This window comes from Pristiophorus japonicus, chromosome 5 (assembly GCF_044704955.1).
Source record: "Pristiophorus japonicus isolate sPriJap1 chromosome 5, sPriJap1.hap1, whole genome shotgun sequence".
In the NCBI taxonomy this organism is placed as follows: Eukaryota; Metazoa; Chordata; class Chondrichthyes; family Pristiophoridae; genus Pristiophorus; species Pristiophorus japonicus.
Window position 1 is genome coordinate 232,588,102 of NC_091981.1, and position 23,236 is coordinate 232,611,337.

At 45.4% G+C, this 23,236-nt stretch overlaps 1 protein-coding gene across 2 annotated transcripts in view; it reads left to right on the forward strand.

The window, feature by feature from the left end:
* The window catches only part of LOC139264628 (plexin domain-containing protein 2-like), a 559,026-nt gene that overhangs the window by 448,878 nt on the left and 86,912 nt on the right, over positions 1-23,236 (forward strand). For both annotated transcript variants that reach the window (XM_070881383.1, XM_070881384.1), the window contains exons 10-12: positions 9,234-9,294; positions 10,729-10,885; positions 17,727-17,765. In XM_070881383.1, the coding sequence (XP_070737484.1) occupies positions 9,234-9,294; positions 10,729-10,885; positions 17,727-17,765 (257 nt within the window). The remainder of the gene's footprint in view (positions 1-9,233; positions 9,295-10,728; positions 10,886-17,726; positions 17,766-23,236) is intronic.

The following is a 23,236-nucleotide window of genomic DNA, read 5'->3' on the forward strand; positions in this document are numbered from 1 at the left end:
TTAGGTAGAGAGTATTGGTCCTGTAGCGAGAAACGATTAATAGTTACTTTATAATTGCCTCAAATCCTGACCTTGCCATCACTTTTGAGTACTGGAACAATCGGACTGGCCCACTCACTGAATTCCACTGGGGAGATGATGCCCTCGCGTTGCAGCCTGTCCAGCTCGATTTCTACTCTCTCCCTCATCATGTGAGGTACTGCTCGTGCCTTGTGGTGAATGGGTCATGCCTCTGGGACCAAGTGGATCGTCACCTTTGCCCCGGAAAAGTTTCCAATGCCTAGCTCAGAAAGGGAAGGAAATTTGTTAAGAACCTGGGTACATGAGGCCCCATCGACATGTGATAGCTCTCGATGTCATCCCAGTTCCAATGGATTTTGCCCAGCCAGCTCCTTCCAAGCAGTGTGGGGCCATCGCCCGGGACAATCCAGAGTGGCAGTTCGTGCACTGTGCCCTTGTAGGTGACCTTAACAAGACACTGCCCAGGACAATGATAAGCTCTTTGGTGTACGTTCTCAGTTTCGTGTGGATGGGGCTCAGGGCTGGTCTGAATGCCTTGTTGCACCACAGTCTCTCAAACATCTTTTTACTCATGATGGATTGGCTAGTGCCAGTGTCCAGTTCCATGGCTACGGGTAAGCCATTCAATTTTACGTTTAGCATTATAGGTGGACATTTTGTCGAAAATGTGTGCACCCCATGTACTTCAGCATCTGCCTCCTCTGAGGCTCGAAATTGCTTTGATCCACCATGGACCAATCACGTGGTGGTTAGCAGGTTTTGCAGAACTTGTGGCTCGTTTGCAAGCTCATTGGAGGTGCCCCATTGTTCCACAGCTCTTGCAAACATACCCTTTGAAGCGGCATGAAAAGGCTGAATGGAAGCCTCCACAACGCCAACAAGGTGTGAATTGCCTTGCATTCATCCTTTGTTGGGGACTCTGAGTCATCTTGGTCACCTGAGGCTTGCTGGCAGTTGCAGACTCGTGGGTTCTGCTCTGCACATTTCTGCTCGTAAACACAGTTCATTAATTTATGAACATTGCTCGCACTTGTGTGCTGAGAGACGTGTTTGGTGTCATCACTGGTGGACATAAACGCCTGTGCTATCTCAATGGCCTTACTGAGGGTTAGTGTCTCTACAGTCAAAAGTTTTCGTAGGATAGTCTCGTGGCCAATGCCCAGTAAAAAAAAAAGTATCAGAGCATTTGCTCCAGGTAGCCATCAAACTCACATTGTCCTTAGCTCAGCGACATAGCTCGGCCCTTCCTGACCTTCAGATCGCTGACACGTGTGGAACCGATACCTCGCCATCAGCACGCTCTCCCTCGGGTTAAGATGCTTCTGAACCAGTGTACACAGCTCCTCATATGACTTATCTGTGGGTTTCACCGGTGCCAGAAGATTCTTCATGAGGCTGTAGGTTGGTGCCCCACAGACTGTGAGGAGGACTGCTCTCCTTTTTGCAGCACTTCCTTCTCCATCCAGTTCGTTGGCTACAAAGTACTGGTCTTGCCATTCGACATAGGCTTCCCATTCCTCACCCTCCGAGAACTTCTCCAGGATGCCCACAGTTTGCTGCATCTTTGCGTTGGATTCGTATTCTCGTCGCCAGTTATTGTGTTCCTAACACAGATGAGGCTGCACACAGGGAGGTTAAAGTAACAGTGACCTCAGTCTTTAATAAGACACTCCAGAGTGAGGAACAGGCCTTAGGGGCCGGCTTATATACAGTGCTCCCAAGGGATGCTGAGATCCCTTGGGACTTCAGGGGATGAGCTCCCTGGTGGCCGCACATGAGAGTGCATGCTTTACAGATACACAACACATATGATGTTGTGTATATGGATTTTAGCAAAAGTTTTAATAAGGTCCCACTGGTCACAAAAGTAAAAGCCCATGGAATCCAGGGCAAAGTGGTAAGTTGGATCCAAAATTGGCTCGGAAGCAGGAAGCAAAGGGTAATGGTTCATGGGTGTTTTTGCGACTGGACATCTGTATCCAGTGTGGTTCCGCAGGGCTCAGTACTAGGTCCCTTGCTTTTTGTGATATACAGCAATGACCTAGACTTGAATATATGATTAAGAAGTTTGCAGATGATAATAAAATCGGCTGCGTGTTTGATAATGAAGAAGAAAGCTGCGGACTGGAGGAAGATATCAATCAATTGGACAGCTGGGCAGAACAGTGACAAATGGAACTTAATCCAGAGAAGTGTGAGGTTATAGGGCTAGATTTTCCACTTTTGTGCTTATCGCTCAAAAATGGGCATTATTTCCGGCATGGGCGGTAAAATAGGGTTTTCAGATCGCCGGCTTCTTGCCCATTTTCAAAGCGCCTGGTCTCCATTTTTGAAAATGGCCATTACCGCGAGTGATATGAAATGGGCGGTAGCGTTAAATTTCGCTGACCTTCTGCTGTAAAGTGTCGCCATCCTTAACAACGGCATGGCAACACTCGATTCCCATAATTCAGGAGGTCAAGGGTCATCGTGAAATGCACTGAAGAGGAGACAGAGAGAGAGGGAGCTGAGAAGGACTGAAGGCATTGTTAAACAAGTCAGATACAGTGCCCTCACGCAGGATGTTAAGCATTCACTGCCAGTATCATTTGCTGGTGGTCGACAACCAGTTGGACATTCAGGGAGTGGAATCCCTTGTGGTTCCTGAAAACCTCTGCATCCTGAAAAGGTGCCTGCATCGCGATGTCGTACAGTCTATTGCTCCCTGCACCTTGGGGAAGTTTGCAATTCTGGAGAATCCTAGAGCGCTCTCACTCTGTGCCTCCCTGATCATAGGGAAACTGATCAAGTCCCTCCTGCGTGCGTACAGGGCTTCAGTGACCTGTCGAATGCAGCAATTTGTGGCATGCTGAGAAAGTCCGAAAATGTCGCCATCTGGGCCTGAAAAGAACCCGAGGCATAGAACGACAGTGCCGCGGTGACTTTGACCTCGACGGACAGTGCAGTACTGATGGTGCTGGCAGGCTGCAGATCTTCCCTTATGAGCTGGTATATCTCAGTGATAACCTCTTTGAGGAAGCGCAGTCTCCGAAGGCAGGTGGTGTCGGGCAAGTCAAGGTAAGAATACTTGCGAGGGGGTGGAACATCTGGTCCTCCTCACATTAGTCTGACACGTTTTACATTGGGCACTTAATGCTGTAGAGCATACCTTTGGCGATCCTGAGTCTGCTGCATGTAATTGGTCACCAAGAGAGGGTGAGAAAGGACAGGCCCCATTGCAACAGCTCTCTGTTTTCCACCGATTGGTCACAAACAAGAAATGTCCCAACGAAGACATCTATTCAATTCCAATCGGTCACAGTATGGTCAAGATGTTTGTACAGATGTTCACATCAACTCCAATGACCTTCAGAGTACATCTGAACTCCCCCGAGGTTGAAGCACAGCAGCCTTTTAAAGGATGCAACATCTGATGTAGAGCATGGCGTCCATAACGCTGTGATTAGCTCCAGTTAGTTCCACTTTTTCTGGGCGTTTTTTTGTGTGAGCGATATTGTGGGCAATATGTGTGCGAGGTGGTGAAAGTGACCCTGGGCGATGTCATGGCTGCTAGTTTTAAAAAAAAAAGGTGGGCAAGCGGTATTATTGAATCTCGGCATTAAATCAGTGTGAAAATTAACGCTGGGTGATATTAATCGTGTTGATTTCGCCCATTCTGATGATTCTGCCCCAAAAAAGTGGGCGGGCGGTATTATTTTTTCCCAGCATTAAGCACCTGTGGAAAGTAACGCTCGGCGATAAGTTTCCGAAAAATGCTCTTGAAGATCACTTAAAAACTTTAAGATCACTTATAAACTTGTAAAGTTACAAAAGTTACAAAGCACTTTTTATGTGAAAAATTTTACACTCTAAGATCACTTACACTTCAAGATCACTTTTTAGATGCAAAATTAAATAATTTACAGAATGTGAGAGCATTTACACTATAAGATCACTTGAAAACCCTGAGATCACTTATATGTTGTAAAGTTACAAAACTTACAAAACAGTTTCATTGTGAAAAATCTTACACTCTGAAGAACACTTAAACTTCAGGATTACTTTTTAGGTGCAAAATTAAATAAGATACAAAAAAATGTGAGAGCATTTGCACTGTAAGATCACTTAAAAACCATAAGATCCCTTATAAGTTGTAAAGTTACAAAACTTACAAAACAATTTCAATTTGAAAAACGCTACTACAGCTACATCAAGAACAAAAGCAGCAAAGAAAGGCTGCAACCATGTCTCATCCATATCTCAGTGAATGTTCACTTCCTCATGGGGGTGTCATTTGATTGGCTGGGCTGTGTGCCCTCATTGCAGCAGCTACCTCAAACAGGCCCTCCCTGGCGGCCTGTGCCGACACTTGCATGCCCTCCCTGACGGCCTGTGCCGTCATTTGCACTCCCTCGCAAATTCCCTCCCTCAGTTCCCATGTCATTACTGCTATTTCTCCCGTCAGGACCGTCAACTCTTCACCCACTGCACTGACGCCACCGATGAGTGATCGGGTAAGCTCATTGGTCTCCATACCCAATGTCACAACCTGAGCCGCATCTGTTGCACGCTGCATCTCAGGAGAGCATGTCTCCAATCTCCTTCTCCTCTGCCTGGGTCTGCCTCATGGCACCACTACACTGGGAGGCGCGGGCTGGGACTGTGGGGCACTGTGTTCCAGACGGCTGAACTGGAGGGAGAGGCTCGGGCTGGAATGGTGGGATGCTCTGTGTTGCAGACGGCAGAACTAAAGGGAGAGGCTCGGGCTGGAACGGTAAGACGCTCTGTGTTGCAGACGGCAGTACTAGAGAGAGAGGCTCGGGCTGGAACGGTAGGACGTTCCGTGTTGCAGACGGCAGTACTAGAGAGAGAGGCTCGGGCTGGATGGTGGGACGCTCGGTGTTCCAGACAACAGCACTCGAGTGCGAGCCATGGGCTGGGATGTTGGACGAATGGGTGTAAACTGCTCCATGATATCAGCGGCAACACTGGGACCCGAATCGTTGGAATCAAAACCATAGTAGGTGGAACCAGAACCTATGCGAGAGGGAGGCGCAGGCTGGGACGGTAGTGCTGCATTATACCAGCAACACCACTGGGACCCGCAACATCGGAAGCAAAACCATGGAAGGTGGAACCAAGACCTATGCTAGGGGTTGAAACTCTGATGCCCCTTGATGGGGGCTCATAAACATTAAATTGGAAGCTCTCCCCTGCAGACATTGCAGTCATCACTGCCATCATCCAGTCTGGATCGTCCGCAGCTGGTTGTACTGGTTCTTGTTCTGTACCCTCAGGATCCTCAGGGTTGGCAGCAGCAGCATCGTCATCATCGTCATCATCATCATCATCATCATGTTCTGCAAAATACATCAGAACAGTCAAATGCTTAACAGTAAGGGAGGGGGCCGGATGGGTGGCATGAGTACTCTCACACATAGCAGGCCAGGCAGCAGGTTGATTTAAAGGGCCATGATGCATTTTCAGGACTTACCCTCTTCCTCGCTTGCTGGCCCAGCTTGTGCTGTACCGATTGCTTTACTCCATGTACGACTCACCATAGCAGCTACCCTCTGTTCCAAGGGTGTCAGTGGATGCAGATTGGGCGTGCCTCCTCCTGTACGAGTTGCCTCCCTTTTGTTGTGGGCCAATTTCTTCTGCAAAGAGTAAAATATAACTTTTTACAGAGTGTGTCAGTCTGCAAGGTGGGCCATACAGATAGCCAGGTTACAATTATGATTAAATTAAAAATGGGAAATATTACTTACACTAACTACTTGACCAAGGTCGTGCCATTTCTTTTTACACTGACTTCCAGATCTCCTGGTATGCACCACTGCGCAGTAATCTTCTGCAACTTGGTTCCAGCGTTTCTTCATTTCTTTAGGTGGCACTTTTATGCGACCTCTGTTGCTGGTATCTAGCTCCTGCCATCTCTGCTCAATTACGTTGACTAATATTTCTACTACCTCATGCAAGAAATTCTTTGTTCTTGGTGGACGTTGATCCATTGCAAAGTTGAATTGGCACTCTTATTTCTCCAAACACACAGTCCTTAATTTGTATGCACCAATGCAGCACCAGTTCTGCAAGTTTAGCGGTGAAAAGCTGAACTCACTGATTTCAGCAGGTGATTTATTCAACAGTGCTGCTAAAAGCACTCCCTCACACACAGAAATATCACAAAAATTAAATTACAAGCCTTTGAAGGGGACCAAGAAACAAATCTTCACTTTTTCTCCAGTCGTTTTAAAAATGGCCGCGTGCCAATGTTTGTTTGATACTGCGCGTGCGCGCACGCTCCAACGCGCACGCGCAGGGTTGCCGGCACCACGAAGGCTCATTTAAATTGGACCAGCCCCCCACTACTTCCAGAATCGGCGCGAGTGTTTGGCTCCGCCCCCCGCTGAGTAGTGCGCGCCACGCCAAGCTGAGTTAGAGCTCCGAGGAGCCGGAGAATCTGAGTTTTTTTTAAGCGCACTTTTAAGCGCGAAGAACAGGCGTCCAGCTCGGAGGTGCGCCGTTTTCGGCGCGGGCCGAAACTTGGGGCCCTGGAAACCAGACCTACAAAACGCCTGCAACAAAAAAGTTTGATCCGAGATCCCCAACCACTGTGACTGCAGGTCAGAGCGGCCACTGAACAATGCTATTTCCCAGAGGCTTCCTCAAACAGACATTAGGTGCCTCGTTAACATATGAAAAGGCCTAACTCCTGTCGTAAACAACTACCTGGGACGTCTAAGAATGGGCGCAATTAACTTATCAGTAGCCCGAATAGATGTGCAGATTCGGCACGGACCATCCGACTGCTAGATTTGTCAGCGTTGCGCCCGTTTTGTATAGTTGCCTGTGTCTTTTTGAATATGGGAACTATATTAGCCTGGATTAGCATTTGGATTGAGCCTATAAATAGCATTCCAGGAACCTAATAGCAGGCCACCGAACACAATTATCCTCCAAATACTCAGGAGGAGACCCATGGGAGGTTGGAAGATAAGGGAGAAGGTGCGATTTCAGAGATATGATGGGAGAGGAAAATCTTGGGATATGTGAAGAAGATACAAGATTTTAGAGATGAGAATACTTGGAAGATCTTGTATATAGATGTCCCTTCCATCCCAACACAAATCCCAAAGTGCAATCCAGCCAAATGGACCTGAACTCATATTTCCTCTCTCAACTGCACTGCAATTCTAAGATTCTTGATCTGGTCCAAGCTGAATCTCCAAGATTACCAGTGGCATACCCGACACCTCAATATCCCTGAGATCCCCTCCCCATGGATTGCACTTTTATATTTGTGTTGGGATGGAAGGGAGAGTGGAAAATCAACCCCATTTATATTTTGCATGCATGGACAGAACCACCCACTTTATAAAAGCATTAAAACCAAATTCCACTTTTGTTTATAACATGACCAAGAGGTTCAGCAGATCACCTGAGCACTTTTTAAACCCGGCTTGGCACTGCACTGGACTGGAGTTATACTCTAAGCAGTGTCAAACCCAAGTGATATAACATAGCTTTGCAAAAAGAGGTCTCCTACTACACATTCCAAACGAAACACTTGTGTGTGTGACTGCAAAACAAACAGAATAATTGCATATCTAAAATGGTGCTCCAAAGCTTTCGGATCTAACCCTTCACTCTTATTGACTCTGATATCCTTGCAGTAGTCTATGGAAGAAGAGGTTTTGAACAGGTTAAACCTTTTTAAGTAGAGATTAAATAGAACAGTGTGAAAATTAACTTGTTTCACCCCATGAATAGAAGTCCTATGCAGATTGCTTTGGGTATAACTATCATTTCAATACAAAAAGAGAATGAAACACTAAAGAAATTTGCATACAATAATTTAAGCGTTTTCTATGCATGATGGCTCAGATCTAGACAAGTAGAAAAATGAAAGGCCATTATTTTTTTAGTAACAAAGTAATTCTTCATGCTGCGATCAGGTTAGCAGTATATTACAATTAGTTTGGTTGAAATGTTTTTTGACAACATCAGAAATAGGTTTTGCCAACTGGTCCCACCTAATGTACCACCACACAGGCAGGATTTAAATAAAGGCATTACACAGCACTGTGGAGATGAATTTCCAAGAAGGTTCTCCCAATCGCTCACCGTAACTTCAGCAGAAGATCTGTGGAAACCTTGAAGAAACAGCATAAATACCATTTGCGCCATTATTCTGTGGTCTCTACGGCTGTTCCGCTGAAGTTATAGCGAACAAGCAGGAGAACCCCTGCAGAAATTCACCTCCTATCATTCTTGAAATTCTATTATGATAATCAGTGAGATTTATTTGACAATTAAATTGGTTTGTGGCATATTTGACAATATACTGGACCGTGAATCCCTGACACTATCTTAATTGCTGACAGTGATTTCAAAAGCACAGTGGCAGCAGGGATTTCGTGATGCAATTAGTTAGCAGATTGGTCTAGAATTTACTGTCTGTAATAATCAGAGACAAACATTGAATATGCACATATAACGTTCTTTTGTCTGCCATTTTAGCAGCAACATATTTAAAATACGCAGGTTAACATCTTTGTTAAAATACCAGGTTGAGGAATTTCACATGATTGCTAATACCATGAGCAGCAATTTCTAAATTCGTATCTTTCCCTCTGGGGGCATCATTGCAAATTCAATGAAAACTAATCAACGAAAATGTCCTCACTCTGCTAGCTGTAAAGTTACAATGCACAATAAGACTTATGCAATATGAACCCTGTCCTGAATGGACATGTATCCACAGAACAAAACTGCCCCGACTTTGGCATGAAATTAGCAATCTTTTTCAGAAAGTCTGCAAAGGTGACTGGAGTGGGAAATGGAAACATCTTACTGTTGTAAGATGTTTTTCTGAGATTGAGACAAGGGTACTTTTTGGGCCAGTCTAGAGGGAGCTTTACTCTGTCTCTAGCAGATGAAATTGGTCTATGCAAAATGGCTCATAGCAAATCGGCCTCCCATTTACATCAGGCCTTATAAAAATGGACTGGTTGTAAAATGGGCTGTCAATTCTCTGAGTCCATTTCGTGCTAATGACTTAGACCATTTCCCAGCACTAACATCTCTCGGTGAATGTGCAAGTTCTCCAATAAATCAATACACCAGCCAAAGTTAGCTAAAGGGATTCTTACAATTTGTTTTTTAAATAGATGCATGATAATAAGAATGGAAATGTAAAGTTAACTTGGCTTTATTTTTTTATATGCATGTAGGTGTTCTAATGGATTTGATCGTCATCGACAGGATTGGGTGGATAACAGCTGTCCTGATGAGGTACCTTGGTGCATTGTCTGAAGTAGAGTTGAGATGAGTAATAAAACAAAATTAAAATGATAATAGAATTTTACTAGACAGGAAGCAAAGAGTCCAGATAAACGGGTCCTTTTCAGAATGGCAGGCAGTGACTAGTGGAGTGCCGCAGGGCTCAGTGCTGGGACCGCAGCTCTTTACAATATACATTAACGATTTAGATGAAGGAATTGAGTGTAACATCTCCAAGTTTGCGGATGACACTAAACTGGGTGGCGGTGTGAGTTGTGAGAAGGACGCTAAGAGGCTGCAGGGTGACTTGGACAGGTTAGGTGAGTGGGCAAATGCATGGCAGATGCAGTATAATGTGGATAAATGTGAGGTTATCCATTTTGGGGGCAAATACACGAAGGCAGAATATTATCTGGATGGTGGCAGATTAGGAAAAGGGGAGGTGCAACGAGACCTGGGTGTCATGGTTCATCAGTCATTGAAAGTTGGCATACAGGTACAGCAGGCGGTGAAGAAGGCAAATGGTATGTTGGCCTTCATAGCTAGGGGATTTGAGTATAGGAGCAGGGAGGTCTTACTGCAGTTGTACAGTGCCTTAGTGAGGCCTCACCTGGAATATTGTGTTCAGTTTTGGTCTCCTAATCTGAGGAAGGATGTTCTTGCTATTGAGGGAGTGCAGCGAAGGTTCACCAGACTGATTCCAGGGATGGCTGGGCTGTCATATGAGGAGAGACTGGATCAACTTGGCCTTTATTCACTGTAGTTTAGAAGGATGAGAGGGGATCTCATAGAAACGTATAAGATTCTGACGGGACTGGACAGGTTAGATACAGGCAGAATGTTCCCGATGTTGGGGAATTCCAGAACCAGGGAACATAGTCTTAGGATAAGGGGTAGGCCATTTAGGACTGAAATAAGGAGAAATTTCTTCACTCACAGAGTTGTTAACCTATGGAATTCCCTGCCGCAGAGAGTTGTTGATGCCAGTTCATTGGATATATTCAAGAGGGAGTTAGATATGGCTCTTACGGCTAAGGGGATCAAGGGGTATGGAGAGAAAGCAGGAAAGGGGTACTGAGGGAATGATCAGCCATGATCTTATTGAATGGCGGTGCAGGCTCGAAGGGCCGAATGGTCTACTCCTGCACCTATTTTCTATGTTTCTATGTTTTCCAGCTCATTAAACCATGTTCAGGAAAGCCATTGACTGTAACATTACTAACTACTTTAAAGGCATTGAAGCAAAAGGATGAAAGGTTTTCAGTCTTAAGATGAGCTATATCTAATCTTATCAGACAGTTGTGCACATTAAGATAATGGGATAAAAGTAGTGTCCAGACAGTGTCTCCTGTGGTATTTTCACAGTCTAGATAATATTGCCTACTGCTTCTCGGAATAGTTGCTTCTATAGAGTAATTGGTTTATACACTTTTCTCTCTGCTACAGTCTAAAGATAAGACATGTGACATCAAGCCTGGGGAGGTGACTCAAGCTTCGACAACAACAAGCGTTGCAACATCAGCTGCAAAACCCAGAAGCCCAAGCACCACATCCACAACTGCTTTCACTTCTGGCCTTCCTACTTCCAGCCTAACCACGGAAGGTAAGGGAAAAGATAATGGTTCATGGGTCACCAGTGTGGAAGTACCATGGCAGCAGATTCTGTGATGGTTGAGAACCTATTTGTAGAACCTAAATGTCTGTGTTAATGGACCAAAAATACTACACAGTTTGGTTTGATTTGAAATTATTTTGGCATCACAGTGTACAGTGTAATTTGTGTACAAAGTTATCCAAATTAAATGTTGACCACGCAGTATGAGATCACATCAAGGAGGTAGTCTCACAAAACTTCCACTTCAACCAGTGCAAAGGTAAGGTTAAACAGACAAAACACTTCACACCTATTTAATCTTCCCTTTGTTAACGAAAAGGCCAACTGCCCCGCCAGCTCTTAACCAGTATTTAAATGCCAGCGATTGGATCACTGCCCATGTATGCTTGCATGCATCCACAGAACTGTATTTTCACTGGTCCGAAAGTGACATAGAGCCAACAGTATAACTTGGGTGACCATCTGAAGTTGGAACATATTCATTCAATTTCAGTGATAATTCAAAGTTCTTTTGTTCAGAATTATGAAGTATTTTAGTCCTATTTCTGAGAGTTCATTCCACATATCCACTAACCTGAGGGGAAAAGTTATTTCTTGCAATTTCAGTCCTGCTCGAGACTTGTGTACAGTTCCGATGCGTCATTGACATCAACATAGCCCCAAAGCGGAGGGGGCAGCAGAAGCAGTGCAGCAAAAATGTCAGTGCCGGGACACTTAAAGACCCAGTTAAGCGAGCCCTATACAGTAAGCGCCTCACAGCTAACTGGCGTGCCTTGATGACTCCGAGATGCAGAATGCCCACAGTGCTTGGTCTGCCCTCCAGGCCTCCATAACCAATGCCTGCAAAGAGACGGCTTGGTCATTCAACCAGGAAACACCAGGATTGGTTTGATGAGAACGATCAGGAGATCCAAGAGCTAATAGAACACAAATGCAGGGCATTTCTGAGCCTTAAGCAACAACCCAACTCCGGAGCAGCAAAGCAGCATTACAGACGCCTCAAGACTGAGGTCCAACAAAAAACCTGGGACCTAAAGAACAGGTGGTGGATGGAGAAAGCACAGGAGATACAACAGCTGGCCGACAGCCATGATGTGCGAGGGTTCTTCATCACAGTCAAGGCCACCTATGGTCCAAATACCCAAGGCCCCACCCCACTGCTGGCCAAGAATGGGGAAACACTCAACAAAAACACTGAGGCAGTCAGAGCCCACTAGAAGGAGCACTTTGAAGATCTCCTCAACCAAGACTCTGCCATTGACTCAAGTGTTCTTGACTCCATCCCGCAGCATGCTACTAGCCACCACCTCAGTAAAACCCTAACACTGCACGAGGTAGAAGAAGCCATAAGACAGCTTAAGAACAACAAGGCTTCGGGAGCGGATGCAATCCCTGACGAGGCACTGAAGTATGGCAGAGAGGCACTACTGGAGCGAATACATGACCTCATCTCTCACATCTGGAGGGAGGAGAGCATGCCAGGAGATCTCAGAGATGCAGTGATCCTGACCATCTTTAAAAAATGGGGACAAGTCCGACTGCAGAAACTACAGAGGAATCTTCCTGTTATCAGCCACTGGGAAAGTCGTCGGTAGAGTCCTCCTCAACCGTCTTCTCCATGTAGCCGAGGAGCTCCTCCCGGAGTCACAATTCGAATTTAGTCCCCGTCGAGGCACAACGGACATGATTTTTACAGCGCGACAGCTGCAGGAAAATTTCAGGGAACAGCACCAGCCCTTATATATGGCCTTCTTCGAACTTACAAAGGCCTTTGACACCGTCAACTGCGAGGGTCTATGGAGCGTCCTCCTCCGTTTCGGATGCCCCCAAAGGTTCGTCACTTCCTCCGCCTGCTCCATGCGACGTGCAGGCCGTGATCCTTACCAACGGATCCATTACAGACCCAATCTACGTCCGGACCAGAGTCAAACAGGGCTGCGTCATCGCCCCAACCCTCTTCTCAATCTTCCTCACTGCCATGCTCCACTTCACAGCCAACAAGCACCCCGCTGGAGTGAAACTAAACTACAGAACCAGTGGGAAGCTGTTCAACTTTCACCGTCTCCAGGCCAGGTCCAAGACCACCTCAACCTCTGTCATTGCGCTACAGTACGCTGACGACACCTGCATCTGCACACATACAGTGGCTGAACTCTCGGGCATAGTCGATGTATTTACTGACGCGTACGAAAGCATGGGCCTTACGCTAAACATTAGCAAGACAAAGGTCCTCCACCAGCCTGTCCTTACCGCACAGCCTGTCCCCCAGTCATCAAGATCCTGGACAACGTGGACCACTTCCCATATCTCAGCAGCCTCCTATCAACAAGAGCAGGCATTGACGACGAGATCCAACCAGCACCTCCAGTGTGCCAGTACAGCCTTCGGCCACCTGAGGAAAAGACTGTTTGAGGACCAGGCCCTCAAAACTGCCACCAAGCTCATGGTCTATAGGACTGTAGTAATACCTGCCCTCCTGTATAGCTCTGAAACATGGACCATGTACAGTACACATCTCAATTCGCTGGAGAAATACCACCAACGATATCTCCGCAAGATCTTACATATCCTCTGGGAGGACAGACGCACCAACATTAGTGTCCTCGACCAGGCCAACATCCCCAGCATCGAAGCAGTGACCACACTTGATCAGCTCCGTTGGGCAGGCTATGTAGTTCGCATGCCAGACACGAGACTCCCAAAGCAAGCACTCTACTCGGAACTCCTTCACGGCAAATGAGCCAAAGGTGGGCAGCGGAAACATTACAAGAACACCCTCAAAGCCTCCCTGATAAAGTGCAACATCCCCACTGACACCTGGGAGACCCTGGCCAAAGACCGCCCTAAGTGGAGGAAGCGCATCCGGGAGGGCACTGTGCACCTTGAGTCTCGTCGTTGAGAGCATGCAGAAATCAAGCGCAGGCAGCGGAAGGAGCGTGCGGCAAACAAGTCCCACCTGCCCCTTCTCTCACCGACTATCTGTCCCACCTGTGACAGAGACTGTGGTCCTCGTATTGAACTGTTCAGCCACCTAAGAACTCATGTTAAGAGTGGAAGCAAGTCTTCCTCGATTCCGAGGGACTACCTATGATGATGACTATAAATAAAATCACTCTATGCTCGTGTGAAGGATACCACATGCATTTTTAATAGATTCTTTAATGTTAATATTTTTGCCTAAGTTATCATAAAATACCAAGAAAATAAGAAATAGGAGATGAAGTAGGCCATGCGACCCCTTTGGCCTGCTCCACCAGTCAATGAGATCTTCGACCCCAACTCCACTTTCCCGCCTGATCCGCATATCCCTTGAATCCCTTAGTCCAAATCTATCGATCTCAGCCTTGAATATACTCGATGACTGAGCATCCACAGCCCTCGGGGATAGAGAATTCCAAAGATTTACAGTGAAAGGAATAAGTGAAAATAATTGGCAGCATTTCAATAAGGAAGACATATATTGGCTGACGTTACAAGTATTCTTGACTGGAATCAAATATATTTTAAAATGGAACAGGTGTCATGTTGGGTTCCAATTTTGTGTTTCTTATGTCCACATGTCAACTCAATATAAAACATGATAGATGACAACAGAACAATACGGCTTGAAATGTGACATTCTAAAATGCAGGTCATTATCTGTATGGTCCTTTAAAGGTCTGTGTCCCAGTATTATCAGAGGTAACATGTTCTTGCACTCTCTCGGGGCTTTTACATGGCAAATGGAGCACTTTCCCATCAGGAAATCCTGGGAGTTTCTCTGCTTTCATGCATCTGCCTCCTCACTGCTCAACATGTTTTTAAAATACAATTATGCTGCAGAAATCACCTAATGATGCTTTTAAACAGCTGAACATTTCCTGTTTGGCTCAGAGACGTGGACCATATACAGTAGACACCACAAATCGCTGGCAAAATACCACCAACGATGTCTCCGCAAGATCCTGCAAATCCCCTGGGAGGACAGACGCATAAATGTCAGTGTCCTCGACCAGGCCAATGTCCCCAGCATCGAAGCACTGACCACACTCGACCAGCTCCATTGGGCTGGCCACATTATCCGCATGCCCGACACAAGACTCCTAAAGCAAGCGCTCTACTCGGAGCTCCTACACGGCAAGCGAGCCCCAGGTGGGCAGAGGAAACCTTTCAAGCACACCCTCAAAACCTCCTTGATAAAGTGCAACATCCCCACCGGCACCTGGGAGTCCCTGGCCAAAGACTGCCCTAAGTGGAGGAAGAGCATCCGGGAGGACGCTCAGCACCTTGAGTCTCGTCGCCGAGAACATGCAGAAAACGAGCACTGGCAGCGGAAGGAGCGTGCGGAAAACAAGACTCCCCACCCCTCCTTTCCTTCAACGACTGTCTGTCCCACCTGTGACAGAGACTGTAATTCCCGTATTGGACTGTACCGTCATCTGAGAACTCACTTTTAGAGTGGAAGCAAGGGCGAGGCTGTAGAGCAGGGTTAATCAAATGCTAGGAAGGGTCTGTATTTAGAATGAAAAACCATTTAACCTCCTCCCCCGACCCCCACCACAAATATCATCTACTCCCGAATTGTCCCTTAATGCTGCACCTGATTCCTTGCTGCCACTGCTGCTTTTCTTGGGGAACTTGTCGGGCCGGAGGAGATTACATAGATAGGGAGTAAAGCCATGGAGGGATTAGGAAATAAGGATGAGAATTTTGAAATCGAGGCCTTGCTGAACCGGAAGTCAATGTAGGTCAGCAAGCACAAGGGTGATGGGTGAGCGGGACTTGTCGCGAGTTAGGTCATGGGCAGACGAGTTTTGAATCACCTCTAGTTTATGCAGGGTAGAATGTGGGAGGCCAGCCAGGAGCGTGTTGTAATAGTCAAGTCTACAGGTAACAAAGGCATGGATGAGGGCTTCAGCAGCAGATGAGCTGAGGCAAGGGCAGAGACGGGCGATGTTACGGAGGTGGAAATAGGCGGTCTTGGTTATGCTGCGGATATGTGGTCGAAAGCTAATTTCAGGGTCAAATATGACACTAAGGTTGCGAAGAGTGTGGTTCAGCCTCAGACAGAAGTGGGGAGAGGGATGAAGTCAGTGACTAGGTGTTGTGTATGCAATAGCTCAAAAGACTGAATACTGTAAAGTTCGAACAGGTACAAACCTGGCTCTACTTTATTAGGGCCCGAAGTGATCACATTACAAGATGGCTGGCCTTTTATACCTGGGCCGCACACACGTGCGCATAGCCCAAAGACCTCCGACAGTGGCCCCACCTGGTGGCTAGTAAATCCAAGCATACATACATGACATTGGGAATGGAGTTTGTGGTGGGGACCAAAAGCAATGGCTTCGGTCTTCCCAACATTCCATTGGAGAACATTTCTGCTCATTCAGAACTGGATGTCGGACCAGCAGTCTGACAATTTAGAGACCGTGGAAGGGGTGGAGAGAAATGGTAGTGAGGTAGAGCTGGGTGTCATCAACATACATGTGGAAACTGATGCTGTGTTTTCGGATGATGTCGCCAAGGGGCAACATATAAATGTGAAATAGGAGGGGGCCAAGGATAGATCTTCTGGGGGACACCAGAGGTAACAATGCGGGGGGGGGGGAGGAGAAGCCATTGCAGGTAGCTAGATAAGAATGGAACCAGGCGAGTGCAGTCCTACCCAGCTAGATGACTGTGGAGAGACCTCCAACAAAAAGTGTGAGAAGCCCTAGGACGACTCTTTCACTTAGACCATCTGCCTCTGCTGTTACCCACACACCTACCTTTGCATTGCCCACCAAGCCAAATCTCCCCCCAGGCTCTCTGCTGAAACCTTCATCCATAGCTTTGTCATTTCCAGACTCTACTATTCTGATGCTCTCCCATCTTCCACCCTTCCTAAACTTCAGCTCACCCAAAACTCTGCTCCCTATATCCTATCTCGCTCACCCATCACCATGTCCTCTCTGACCTACATTGGCTCCCAGTCCCCTAATACCTCCAATTTAAAATTCTCGTTCTCATGTTTAAATCCCTTCAGTGCCGTTACCCAGCCCTACCTGTTATCTCCTCACCCAGCCCTACAATCCCATCCCCCTAAACTCTCTGTTCCCTTGAGCTTCCCTTCTCTCCATCGTGTCTTCAGTTTTCTACGCCCTATGCCCTGGCATTCCTTCCCTAATCCCGTCTGCATCTCCACCTCCCTCTCCTCCTTTAAAACCTTCAGTAACACTCTTGAACCAAACTGCTGGCTGCCCCTCCTAACACCTCCTCTTTTGGCTCAGATTCCATTTTCTTCCTTGTGCCTTTGTGAAGCAACTTGGGACATTTCTCTGTTAAAAGCCCAATATAAATGTTGTAATTGAAGTCATTTGGCCCAATTGTTCCTATGTCATTGCTCCCTTTTCAACTGAAGCTATCTACTGTAATCCCATTTCTCTACCTTTCTCAGTATTCTCGTGTATTCTTCCTTATCCAGTTCTTTGTCAAATAATTTTCTAGTCTCTGCCGCAATAGCCACTTATGATAAAGCAATCTCTGTTCTAATAGCCATCTGTGTGAAAACGTTTCTTTTAATTTGTGTGTTTTACCATACCTGACTAGTGAGTGACCACAGAGTGCCCACAGATAAACTTTCCATTTCAATTTGCCGCTAATTGTGAACCAAAATTGAGTTTGGAGAATTTCATAAGAAATAGATGAAATAATGTGTTATTGGTGGAATCAATTGAAAATGTGTAATGATACCCTTGGGCAGTACTGTTGGAATTTTTATTTGTGTACTGCTAAATAGATAAGGATGCTATAATATAGGGTTTGCACTTGCAAGCTGTCAGTAACTTGTATTTTAAATCTCTTCCAGATGATACAAAGATTGCTCTGCATCTGAGGGACAATGGAGGTAAGTGTTTGATTTATTTAACCATGTAGCTTCAATTTTTTTCATGTAAGCAATTTATAGCATCCTGTGGCACTTGGCCAAGAGTTTAATATAGATTTGATGACAGTAAAGATGCTGCTTGTTTGCTGATGTCTTTTCTCTTGTATGTTTTTTTTAATAAATGCTTTACAAGATATTTAGCCTCATTTCATGTTTTATAAGACTTTCTCTATAACTGCATTAATAACTGAATTCAGACTAAAGGCTGAAATCCACACATCTGATGCATGCAATTCAGTAAATTTAATCACAGAGATAGACTTTGATGCTATGTGATATGTCTATCAAAAATGTTGTATTGATTTTTTAATTTTAAGTACATTATGTCCAGTAATATTACAATATCCACAATACAACTTGTATAAGAATGAATTCCTTGGCTGGTAAGAATCTGAGCAGAGCAAATTGGTTTTCTGGACATCTGACCTTGCAGGTTGTGTTCAGAATAATAAATAGTGTGTCTCTGGGCTCACAGACTTGCAATCAATGTTGCATACTGTTTAAATTCACTTGAGAATAATACAGTTGCCACAAGTAGAGAAGTGGTCCTTCACAAAAACATATTTCTCCAGAGCATGCCCATTTTTAAATCTAAAGGCATTCTACGCAGCTTATATTCCCTGTTTAATATTCATGTACATAAAGTGCTTGCATTTTCTGTGAACAACCTTATAATTGCGAGATTTTATATCCTGTGTGAATTCACAGAATTTCTCTTAACCTATCTATAAATGATATAGAGAGGCCTAACAATTGAGCAAGTTGAGGGGGAGGCCCATCTGCAACCAAAGACAGACAGAGACATTAACAGTGAACCAGGAGATATTCTTGTGAAACACTGTTTTGGGTATTGGGAGCCATACTGTAAGCTCTTGCAGACAAGATCTTTAGCCCTCCACATTATGCAATACATGGTATTGTTATAGAGTGGCCCAAAACATCTTTGGCAGCATTGGCCTGTGTACTAATTCAACTACCATTATTAACACCATCAGAACACAATTGAAAAAAATTACAATTTAGTTTCATTTAGTAGGTATGGCCGGTGTGTTTGGACCAGTGCTGTCCCTTAATGCTACATCCTAATCTTGTGCTCCTACCCAGTACCAGGAGTAAGTCAAGTTACTGGCTGCAGGTTGCCAGTACAAGTCACTTGGGTTAGAAGTAGCCCTATATTTCTTGTACTCGGTGATGAGATAGACCAACAACTGGTGTCACCATATCTGCTGCTGCAGTGACTGATTGGTGCTGCCTGCTTTCTGAAAAGTATTTCATCAATGGATGTTACATCAGCCTGAGAGGCCTATCTATACATGCACCTGTACCAGCACTGAGCTTGAAGAATGCTTTGCTGTAACCAACTCCTTCTATATTGGCAGGGCCCAGGACATTTATTGTGGCCTCTTCAAACTAACTCAATGCACTAAAATTAGGGGCTCTCTTCCATTCAAGTTTGCTCCATTCTGTTATGTGCTGCCTTGGCCGACAAGCAGAGAAGTACTGCTGAAATGTTCAAAATTTGAAGAGCAGATAGAGTGAGACCGAAATGACCACCCTGCCGCTCAAGGTATACATGAGTAAGTCACTATGCAGCATGTAGCTAGGTAATGTTGCAAAATGGGTTTTTGGGATGACCATCATCATTGGCCAGCCGCTTTAAATTTTCTGCTTAAAAATAGTCCTTTAAATAGCAGCTGCAATGTTTGAAGAGAGCAGCTGCACACTATTTCTCCCCATTTCCCCCTAGATGATAACCAGCTCTCACTGCCAGGTCTAATCCATCTTGGATCTCTCTTTGCATAAATAATGTGGCCCACCGCAGCAGTACTCATGAAGTCAGCGCTGTGTGATGTCAATAAGAGCTAATCTCTGGTTCTACGATCATTCCTTGTGTAACAGATACTCCTTGTAATCCAGATAGACTTCAGTCCTTATCTGTCATCTGATGGCGCCGATAGTTGTAATTTACTTGATCTGAAAGTTCACACTGTAAATTTTTTATTTCTCATTTAAGAAAAGTCCTTACCCTTTCTGCAATTCTTTTTTATTTCGGTAATGGGTTGACATTAAAAGTGCATTTTTAAGAGTTGCAGTGTCCTTGAAGCAGTGGCTCCACCATCGCAAGTGCAGTTAAGTCAACTGTCCTAGCTCCAGGCTGGAGACTTAGCTCCACATCCCAGGGACAGAATTATTTGCCTATCCCGAACAAGCCTCCGACACCTGCCCTGACCCAACCTGATCCAATCTTCTACAGTGGAGCTGCACCTTGCCATTCCGTTTGACGTCCCACCAAGGGCCAAGTGGGCTGAAGAAAACATTTCACGGGTAAGTCTTTATCTCCCCAGGGGAGCCACTGTAATGCTAGAGAAGGTAATCGATCTCCTCTGGACTTGATTACCTTAGTCTAGTAAAATGTTAGGGACTCACACCAGATTTCAACTGGTAACCGTGAAACTACCGGATTGTCGTAAAAACCTATCTGGTTCACTAATGTCCTTTAGGGAAGGAAATCTCTGGGGTAGAGAATATCCTTACCTGGTCTGGCCTTTATGTGACTCCAGACACACAGCAATGTGATTGGCACAACTGCCCTCTGAAATAGCCCAGCAAGCCACTCAGTTGTATAAGGTGGCTCACTACTACCTTGTCAAAGTGAAATTAGGAATGCACAATAAATGCTGGCCTTGCCAGTGAAACCCACATCCCATGCATGAATTTTAAAAAAGGTGATTGAAGGTTGCCACCTTCTAGTTTGACTTTAATCTCATTCACGTTTGTGCTAGGTTCAGATAAACCCAGGGGTTAAAAAGGCTTCAGGTTCTTTTATAATTAATTCTTGTTGCTGGAAAGGCTGACATTTATTGCCGGTCCCTGTTTTCCTGAGAAGGTGTTTGAAACAACTGAGTAGCTTGCTATAAAAACAGAAAATGCTGGAAATCTCAATGAGTCAGGCAGCATCTGTGAAGATAGAAACATAGTTAATGTTTCAGGTCGACAATCCTTCATGAGAACTGGCGAATGTTCAAAAAGAACACATTCTTCATAAGCACTGAAAGGGGGAGGGGAAGAAAGAACAAAAGGGAAGGTCTGTGATAGGGTGGAAGATAGGAGAGCCTTTCACCTTGCCCCCTATCACAGACCTTGCCCCCTATCACAGACCTTGCTCCCTATCGCAGACCTTGCCCCCTATCACAGACCTTGCCCCCTATCGCAGACCTTGCCCCCTATCGCAGACCTTGTCCCCTATCACAGACCTTGTCCCCTATCACAGACCTTCAACCCCATCACATAAGAACATAAGAATTAGGATCAGGAGTAGGCCATCTAGCCCCTCGAGCCTGTTCCGCCACTCAAAAAGATCATGGCTGATCTGGCCGTGGACTCAGCTCCACTTATCCGCCCTCTCCCCATAACCCTTAATTCCCTTATTGGTTAAAAATCTATCTATCTGTGACTTGAATACATTCAATGAGCTAGCCTCAATTGCTTGCCTGGGCAGAGAATTCCACAGATTCACAACGCTCTGGGAGAAGAAATTCCTTCTCAACTCGGTTTTAAATTGGGTCCCCTGTATTTTGAGGCTGTGTCCTCTAGTTCTAGCCTCCCCGACCAGTGGAAACAACCTCTCTGCCTCTATCTTGTCTATCCCTTTCATGATTTTAAATGTTTCTATAAGATCACCCCTCATCCTTCTGAACTCCAACGAGTAAAGACCCAGTCTACTTAACCTATCATCAGGTAACCTCCTCATCTCCGGAATCAGCCTAGTGAATCGTCTCTGTACCCCCTCCAAAGCCAGTATATCCTTCCTTAAGTAAGGTGACCAAACCTGCACGCAGTACTCCAGGTACGGCCTTACCAATACCCTATACAGTTGCAGCAGGACCTCCCTGCTTTTGTACTCCATCCCTCTCGCAATGAAGGCCAACATTCCATTCGCCTTCCTGATTACCTGCTGCACCTGCAAACTAACTTTTTGGGATTTATGCACAAGGACCCCCAAACCTTGCCCCCTATCACAGACCTTGCCCCCTATCACAGACCTTGCCCCCTATCACAGACCTTGCCCCCTATCACAGACCTTGCCCCCTATCACAGACCTTGCCCCCTATCACAGACCTTGCCCCCTATCACAGACCTTTGCCCCCTATCACAGAACTTTGACCCTATCGCAGACCTTCCCTTTTGTTCATTCTTCCCCTTCCCCTTGCAGTGCTCCTGAAGAATGTGTTCTTTTCGAACATTCGCCAGTTCTGGTGAAGGGTCGTCGACCTGAAACGTTAACTATGTTTCTATCTCCACAGGTGCTGCCCGACCAGCTGAGATTTCCAGCATTTTCTGTTTTTATTTCAGATTCCAGCCTCCGCACTATTTGCTTGAGTAGCTTGCTGGTCTGCTTGAGAGGGCAGTTGGTGTGGGACGGGAATCACATAGAAGTCAGACAGAGTAAGGACAGCAGATTTCCTCCCCTAAAGGAGATTATTGAACCAATTTTGTTTTTACAGCTATCCACAAAGTGCCATGGAGAATTACAATTGATTCCTTTCTTATAAGGTAAGTTTTGGGAGGCTGTACCAGCAGTGCAGGGCTTCACTTTGAGCAGGTACAGATTAGGTGAACAGTCTCATGCACCCTAACCCTGGTGCACCATATTTGACCAATATTTGACCAAACGGAGGCAGCACATCAGGCCTGTGCAAGTGTCAGTTCACTTGAACTTTTATTTAAATCAGATTCATATGTGCCAGCCTCGAAAACTAGAAAAAAAACTGATCAGCAGCTTCAGAAAAACTGGCACAGCCTCAAGAAGGATGTGTGGAAACAAATAGTTACACGGGATTTGTAACTTAAGGTGTATACAACTTGTATTATAGGTAAAAAGACACAAGTACGTGTGGGTAAACATAAATAATGAAGGCACAAAATGGGTGGTGCATTTCTAGGAAGGGGGTTCCTGGAAGGGCATGCTTCCTCCAAAAAAATGATTTTTACATTAAAATTATGCATTTGGTTCATTTTAAGCGCTTTTCTCCTTCACATTTATCAGATAATCAATTGTGTCAAAATAAGGCTGAAAATGACTGTGCTATTGAGGCATTAGGCCCTTAAAAGGAATGTAAATGAATGTTTTGGATAAAATAGCAGAGGGAGTATTTGATTGGCATGTGTTAAACATTTGTACAAGCTTGTTCGCAGCAATTTTCAGGCAACAGTGCCAAATGGCTGTAATAAGCTCAATGAATGCTTATACAACATTACCACAAGTCATGATCTGGTTGCCTCCCTGTATCAGCTCCTTTTACGCATGTGGTCGTCTTCCATGCAGCATGTTGTGCTATCATTTGTTTCTATCTCTCTTTCATCCTCACACTTTGGTCTGTGTGATGACCCTCTTTACTTGAGTTGTTTACTTTGAATCAGATGCACTTAAA